Source organism: Bacillus rossius, chromosome 3 (genome assembly GCF_032445375.1).
Source record: "Bacillus rossius redtenbacheri isolate Brsri chromosome 3, Brsri_v3, whole genome shotgun sequence".
Classification (NCBI taxonomy): Eukaryota; Metazoa; Arthropoda; class Insecta; order Phasmatodea; family Bacillidae; genus Bacillus; species Bacillus rossius.
Window position 1 is genome coordinate 132,182,895 of NC_086332.1, and position 8,301 is coordinate 132,191,195.

The 8,301-nt window shown below is 46.5% G+C and overlaps 1 protein-coding gene across 1 annotated transcript; it reads left to right on the forward strand.

Moving 5' to 3' along the window:
• Window positions 1-824: 824 nt before the first annotated feature.
• Window positions 825-6,252, forward strand: LOC134531256 (zinc finger protein 319-like). The gene is made up of 4 exons (XM_063366949.1): window positions 825-942; window positions 1,990-2,091; window positions 2,194-2,272; window positions 2,411-6,252. Exons 1-4 carry the CDS (start codon window positions 886-888, stop codon window positions 3,331-3,333), a joined length of 1,161 nt encoding a protein of 386 aa, XP_063223019.1. The 5' UTR covers window positions 825-885; the 3' UTR covers window positions 3,334-6,252.
• The last annotated feature ends 2,049 nt before the right edge of the window (window positions 6,253-8,301 follow it).

Below are 8,301 nucleotides of genomic sequence, written 5' to 3' on the forward strand. Positions count from 1 at the left end.
CCCAAACCCGTGTCTACGAGACGCAGCGACCTGTCCAAACTCGCCGCTACGAAGCCCAGCGACATCTCCAGACCTGAACCCAAGACTAGGACTCGTCGTCGACCCTCTCCCAGACTCGAACCGACAACTCGGCGCCGCAGCATCAAGAAACGTGGATTGAGCGTCGATACGCCGCAGATCTTCAGTGATAATGCTACGGACTTTTACGAATTTGATTCTGTAAAAACCATTCGTACAGCCCTGTGTTCTGTACTCTCTATCTTGTTAGATGTTTTGAAGTAATAAAAAAAATGTAAAACTATTGTAATGACTTTTTTATTTATTTCCCCTTCCGTTTAAAAAATAATAATGTGGGATTGAAAAGGTAATCATAAAACTAAAAACAAATGATAGTTTACAGTCAGTTATTTAAATATGAAAGTGTTGAAAAAAATTCGTATAAAATAAATGAACTTGAATTATATATATTTTTCAATAAGTTAGTAATTTTTTCCTTTGGAGCAAACCGGGTATCATGGTGAATCTTCCAGCTGCCAGGAGCTGATTGAATCTTATTGGCTAGTGGATATCCCTACCGTGCAGTCGACAGTAGGCGGGGATTGTCAGCCTCCCTCCCGATTTCCCCTACATCCCTCCCAATTTTTTCCTTCTGTCCCCCTCCCGTAAATTTCAAATTGCACTAACCATAGCACGCAAATCCCTTCCCACTTTTCCCCTCGGTCCTCCCCCCTCGACCCCTCCCCCATTTGCAAAATATCGCGCTGACATAGCAGCGGCTCCCACGCATCCTGATTGGCTTGAGCCTGTGACCAAGGGGGGAATTTGCCTATAAATTGCCGTGTGAGACGTCGGGGGCTTTACTTTTGGTCTTGCCGCCGTCACCGTATGATCGTGTTCGAGCTTCGTTGCGACTCCTTCCGTTTCTACAACTCCAGCAGCTTGGTAAGTACAACTTCTCCGTAAATTTTAACTTTGAAATTTTTTCGAACGTTTTCGACTTTGAATTTTTTTTTTGAACTGTAATTTTTTTTATTTTAACATTACGGTCTCACGTGTGTGTATGCCTCCACTGCGTCCTTCACTCAGTCAGCAAGCCTAACAGCTGGCCACTGGGTGAAGGCCGCTGCTGAGCCAGCTAGTACGTGACGTGGTGATAACACCCGAGCGAGCGCGCACGGCTGACGCGACGCCCGCCGGCTCCCCGGCCAGCCGGCCGGCAGAGAGAGAGTAGAAATAATAATAATAAAAAAAGATGCAAGGCATACGCATGAGGCATAGTAATCGGCTGTTTTCCAAAAAATTTTAAGAAATTATTACAATTTCCGTCTCGTAATTTTTTGAGTGTGTTTATTCTTTTTTCACGTCCAAGATTGGTACTGTTTAGATGATGTGTGCGAGTGGAACTGTTTTAGATGTTACGTCTGCTTTAGGTTCAGTATTAATATTTTACAGTCGTGATTATTACAATTTTTTTTCTAGTCGAAATTATTAGTCATCAGTAGCAGTATATTACATCTTGAAATAATGTTTTTCCCCTGGCATACATGTTAGTTATTATTCATGCATGAACGACTTAGCTTGAAACAAGATGGATGCCGTGCACATCCGTGACCTACCGACGGGCAGCGCGCAGAGCGTGCCCTCCCCCCTCCCTGCTTCTCCCCTCCACGCATGGTGCACGGAGCGCTGTTTCCGCCGCACCGTGCAGCTTACGTCTGGCTAGTTACCGCGCACCAACGCATGGGGCGCTCAAGTCACCCTGCCTGCCCCCTCGCCTGGCCCAAATAAATAAATAACAGATGCACGCGCACTTGCTATCATAATCAAATAGAAAAAAAAAATTTGTTTCATAAATAAAAATAGAAAATTTCTTTTTATACTTAATAAAATACAGAATTTCTAATCACAACTAAATACACAAATATACCAAAAACATACGAGTAAATTACTATTGTACTACATTTCGTAAAAATATTGTATGTGTTGCAGGCATTCAGTGCTTCTCCTTGCGTCGAGCTACTCCCCAGTGTGATCCGCTTGGAAAACGCCTGTCTGCCTTCTGGAGTTCCGTGCGGTTCTGCCACGTTTCCGGTCAGTACATAAAACATATACATTGACATCAGTGTCTTTGCGCTGTCTTGAACAAAAAAAATTTCGAGTGCTAGGCCAGGTGGTCTCTTTTCTGTGTTACAGGTTCCTGTGTGCTGTACGACGTTCCGGTCCTCCTCGTGCGTGCGTGCAGTGCACTCAGAGTCGTTCCTGTTTTCGTCTGGTAAGTTTTATTTAATTTTTTTCATGCGTGTTTAGTTGTTTCTGTGTGCGTGTGTTTTTGTACGTGCATTTTGTTTCTGTGTGTGTGTGTGATAATTATGATGTTCTTGTTGCTATAATTTTTCCGTTGGTGTTACAGAGTTAATCATGAAAAGGACGTCGACTGGTGTTCCCGTGGCAGCCGGCCAGCCCTCGACATCGGGAGTCTGCCAGCCCGCCTCCGGAGCCATCCAGCCCTCAACATCGGGGGCAGCACAGGTATGTGCACCAACACCACCAGGGAATGGGTGTGCTTTCTGTAGCAAAGTTTTTACCGCTAGCCACAGTGCTAGACGGCATGAGAAAGTGTGTGCAGCTAATCCTGGCCGCACTGTTAACAACCAGTGCCATACTTGCGGCATGACACTAAGCCGCAAAGATAGTTTGACCCGCCATATGCGAACTTGTGCGGGCACCACCGAGCACAGCTCAGGCTCAAGGTGTAAATTCTGTGGTCAAGTATTTGAACATAGTCGTCATGCCAGACGCCACGAGCAGAGCCAGTGCCACTTCAATCCCGAGCGCATAACATTTACATGCACTACATGCCAGGGCGAGTTTACTCGAAAAGATACGCTGTTTGTGCACAACAAGACGTGCAAGGGCCTGGCTCCCAAGAGACGGTGCGTAGACGCGACCTCTGGCCTGCAACAGCCCGGCCCCAGCACTCATCCGCAATACGTGGCGAGTGTGCCCGACCAGGCTCGAGTAGACTTGGAGGCGCAAGCGCCTGACCAGGCCCAGGTAGACTTGGAGGCAGGCGGTACCGGGTTCGTTGAGGCGGAGACTGCGTTCCGTCGCAACCTGAAGACGTATGTCGCAGAAAACAATGGTACAACAAAAGATATTTATACTTACATGGCCCAAATGAAGAATAATCTCATGAATCAGATAACCAATGAAGTCAATGAAAATGGTCCAGTAAAATTCAATATCTGGCTCGAGTGCGACTATGCAAAGCCTGCTCCCTTCGATGAAGGTGTCGAAGAGAGCATTCAAGACAAAAAATATTCCCATATATGAGGTAAGCGAAATCGAGGAAGCAATTGATGACAGTATCCTGAAAATATGCAAGGAGGAGGAGGACTACATCAGCAAGGGATCCGGGTGGACCTTGTCTGTCGTGAAGCGAATCCAGCTCCGCTTCAACAAGCTTGTCCCTCTTCGAGTCTCCTCATATATTGACCTGCCTGTCGCCATCAAGAACAGGAAAGCATGCATAAACCCCATGAACCTGGAAGACAACGAGTGCTTCAAGTGGGCCATACTGGCGCGATATGTGGAGGGGGAACATGCCAACCGAGTTGACAAGCGCTACCACGACCTGGAGAAAAATTTTGATTTTTCAGGACTCGAGTATTTGAGCGAAACAACAAAGAAGTGTCTGTCAATGTCTACAGCATTGACGAAGACAACAAGATCGTGCCGGTGCGTGTGGGGAAGGAGGAAAAACGTAATCATTTCGGCCTCCTGCTGCTGTCTAACGAAGAAAACAACTCTCATTTCTGCTTTATAAAAAATTTCTAAAGACTCGTCCGGCCTCAGATCACAGCCCACAAAGAGAAAATACATGTCTGCAAGAGGTGCTTCACGTACTACGATGAGAGGCCTCATGTTTCGGGACTGTCAGGGCAGCAGTGTCTCGACGCGCACAAAACGTTCTGCAAAACCCATGCTCCCGTGCGCGTCGAGATGCCTAAAGCTGACAAGAACGGCCAGCCCCCAGTCCTGGAATTCAAAAACTATCACCACATGTCCAAGATGCCCATTGTTGCATACGCAGACTTTGAGGCCATGCTCGTGCCCATCTCATCATGCTAGCCAGACCCCCAGCAATCGAGCACTCATGCGTACCAAAAACATGAAGCATACAGCTATTGTATCTATGTCAAGGTCGACAATAGCGTGATCCCAGCCACGCTCACTTCCTCGCTGCCGCAAGAACCAATTCTATATAGGGGCCCCGATGCTGAGAAGAAATTCGTGGAGACGATTGTTATAATCGGAAACCAAGTAAAAAACATTTATGAGACCAGCATACCCATGACGATGCTGACGGCACAGGAGTATGCCAGCTTCGTCGCAGCCCATCAGTGCTGCTACTGCAATGCGGTATTTACCATTGATAATTACAAGGTACGAGACCACGACCACTTCAGTGGGAAGTACCTTGGTGCCGCCTGCAACAGCTGCAATCTCCTGCGCAGGCGGCCCAAGAAACTCGTGGTCACTTCCACAATCTGGCCTATGATGAGAAGTTCATCATCAAGAAACTGGGCTACGACAATAAAGAAATATTCATCATCCCCCACACGCAGGAAAAAATGATTACCTTCTCGAAAAGTCTGGGCAACAAATTCTCCGTACAGTTTGTCGATAGTTTCAGGTTCATGGCTCACAGTTTGGCGTCCCTTGCCTCGTACCTGCCAGCCGACCAATTCACGGACACCATGAAATTTTTTACTCGTGACGAAATGGCCCTTGTCACGAGGAAGGGTGTGTTCCCGTATGACTATGTTTCCAGCTGAGAGAAACTGGACGAGCCGCAACTGCCACCACAAGATTACTTTTATAATATATTGAATGACTCGCACATAACTAATGATGACTACGAACATGCAAAGGCAGTGTGGGAAACATTCGGCTGCGTGACCCTGGGCGACTACAGCAACGTCTAACTCAAGACGGACGTGCTGCTGTTGACTGACGTGTTTCAGAACTTTCGTCGGCTGTGCCTGCAGACGTACGGCCTTGACTGCAGCCATTACGTCAGCGCACCAGGGTTCGCGTTCGACGCAATGTTGAGGCAGACGGGGGTACGACTTGAGTTGATGAGCGATTACGACATGTACATGTTCGTCGAAGCTGGGATCAGGGGTTGTGTCGCGCAAGTGATAAAGAGACACTGCAAGGCGAACAACATCTGCCTGCCCCATACCTACGATCCCAGCCAACCATCAACTCATGTTGCGTACCTGGACGCCAACAATCTGTATGGGTGGGCCATGTCGTTGCCTCTTCCAGTTAGCGGCTTCAAGTGGGTGGGCGCTGATATCGACGTGATGTCGATACCTGACGAGGGGTAGACGGGCTACATCCTTGAAGTCGATGTGGAGTATCCGTCTGCCCTCCACGAGGACCACAAAGATCTACCGTTCCTGCCTGTCAGCCAGTGCCCACCCGGCTCGCGTCAGTCGAAATTAATCACAACACTGGAATCCAAAGAAAATTATATAATTCATTTTAGAAACCTGAAACAGGCCATCAAGCACGGACTGAGACTCAAGAAAATTCATAGAGTCCTCGAATTCAAGCAGCGTGCATGGATGGAGCCATTTATTACGAAAAATACGTTGAAACGACAGGCAGCTACAAATGATTTTGAAAACGAGTTCTTTAAGCTTGCCAACAATTCTTCTTTTGGAAAACTCTGTGAGAACAAATTTCGTCGACAGTGTATGGAACTTGTATGTAGTGAAGGCAGGCTACGTAAAGTTGTGGCAAAGCCAGCGTTCCAGGACCGAACCATCCTTGATGAGTCTCTGACGCTGGTGAGACTACAGCAAGAAACAATCTTTCTTGACCGCCCAATATATGCGGGGTTCACGGTCCTGGACTTGTCCAAGACGTTAATGTATGGGTTCCATTATGACGTAATGAAAGAAAAATATAAGGATGACATCACGCTGGCGTACATGGACACGGACAGCTTCATATACGAGATCAAGACGCGTGACTTCTACCAGGACCTGGCCGACGACGCCGCGCTCCTGGACGAGTTCGACACCAGCAGCTATCCCATTGGTCACCCCTGCTACTCGCCCGCCAATAAAAAGGTGGTGGGCAAGTTCAAAGACGAGTGCAGTGGAGTGGCAATGGAGGAGTTCGTCGGCCTAAGGGCAAAGCTGTACACCTACAAATACAATAATAATATAACAAAAAGAGCCAAAGGTATACAGAAGTGCGTGGTGAAAAATAAAATATCGTTTGAAGATTTTCTCGAGGTCCTGGAGCAGCACACGGAGAAGCGCGCAAACGTCCGGTCCATACGTTCACATAATATGATATTATATACCGAATGTATTAATAAATTAGCACTATCATGGCACGATGACAAAAGAATTATTTGCGAAGATGGAATTCATACATTACCGTACGGATATATGGACTAAATAGAAATATATACATACGTGAAAGAATGAGAATGCTATAAAGACTGAATGTTTTTTAATGAATTTTTTTCTTCACATAAAAAACCTTTTAACATGAAATGTTGAAACTTGCGTCTGTGCTCGTTCGTTTCGCGCAGGATTCTCTGTCGGGGTCCCAGGCTGCTGTGGGAGCCGAGAAAAAGACCTTGACGGGAATCTGAACCGGAATGTGTGAGCACAGAGCCGGTGTTTGCCACTTGCTAGCCACTCATGTACCTGTTGATGATGTTGTACATAGCCTTCACTGTTGGATTTTTCATCGTTGGTTTCCTGAGTCCGCTCGTTGTAATTATGTTGCACCCACACTGTTTCGTGGTGCTCTTTTTTTTTAATTTTTTGCACCTAGATTTTTTGGTTTTCTGGTGCTATTTTTTCTTGTTTTGTTCATGCACCCACACACACTGTTTCGTGGTGCTATCTTTTTCAATGATTTTTTTTGCTCCTACTTTTTTGTGATTTTCTGGTGCTATTTTACCTTAATTTTTTGCACCCACGCTGTTTCGTGGTGCGATTTGGTTGGATGGAAGTGGTGGATTATTGCATCCTCGTCTGCTCACTAGGCGACTGACGTCACTATAATGTGTCAGCTTCGCTGCGATATAGCATTTGTGGTCGACGACGAAGATTGCATTTTTTTGGTTGGGATGGCAGTAGTGGTGTTTTGCATCCTCGTTGTTTGTGATGCTGCGCTCTCTTGGTTGGTTGGTTGGGATGGAAGTGGTGGTGTTTTGCATCCTCGTTGCTTGCGATGCTACGTTTTTTGGTTGGTTGGTTGGGATGGAAGTGGTGGTGTTTTGCATCCTCGTTGTTTGCGATGCTACATTTTTTGGTTGGTTGGTTGGGATGGAAGTGGTGGTGTTTTGCATCCTCGTTTGCGATGCTACATTTTTTTGGTTGGTTGGTTGGGATGGAAGTGGTGGTGTTTTGCATCCTCGTTTGCGATGCTACGTTTTTTGGTTGGTTGGTTGGGATGGAAGTGGTGGTGTTTTGCATCCTCGTTGTTTGCGATGCTACATTTTTTGGTTGGTTGGTTGGGATGGCAGTGGTGGTGTTTTGCATCCTCGTTGTTTGCGATGCTGCGCTCTATTGGTTGGTTGGTTGGTTGGGATGGAGGTGGTGGTTTTATGCACCTACGATGATTTTGGTGCAATACATATATTTTTTTTACACTGATGCGTTTTTTTACACTGATGCGTTTTTTTACACTGATGCGTTTTTTTACACTGATGCGTTTTTTTACACTAATGCGTTTTTTTACACTGATGCGTTTTTTTACACCAATGCGTTTTTTTTATGCATCGATGGGCTCCTTACGCCGATAGTGTCAAGACGATGGGCTCCTAACATCGATGGTGTCATGATGATGGGGTCACTACGATGGGCTCCTATCATCGATGGAGTCATGGCGTTGGGCTCCTTACATCGATGGTGTCATATTGATGGTGTCAACGCTGGACTGTTATGCCGCTGGGTTCCGCAGTCGTTGGCATGCAAGATTTCGACGTTGTGTGTCAACGCTGGACTGTTACGCCGCTGGGTTCCACATTCGTTGGCATGCAAGATTTCGGCGTTGTGTGTCAACGCTGGACTGTTACGCCGCTGGGTTCCACAGTCGTTGGCATGCAAGATTTCGGCATTGATACTTCGTTGTTACTGGTCTATTTCAGCGTTTGTATGTGACATATGATAGTTTAAGCATGTGCTTTGTGTCAATGTATCATATGCTAGTTCTTTCTGGTAGGCTTGCATCATTGTAATGGGCCACGGCTAAATAGAGACG

Coding starts and splice junctions, on each gene's coding strand:
- LOC134531256 (XM_063366949.1), top strand. CDS start 886: ATGATCGTGTTCGAGCTTCGTTGCGACTCCTTCCGTTTCTACAACTCC. Junction 943..1,989: donor TCTACAACTCCAGCAGCTTG/GTAAGTACAACT, acceptor TATGTGTTGCAG/GCATTCAGTGCTTCTCCTTG. Junction 2,273..2,410: donor GTCGTTCCTGTTTTCGTCTG/GTAAGTTTTATT, acceptor TTGGTGTTACAG/AGTTAATCATGAAAAGGACG.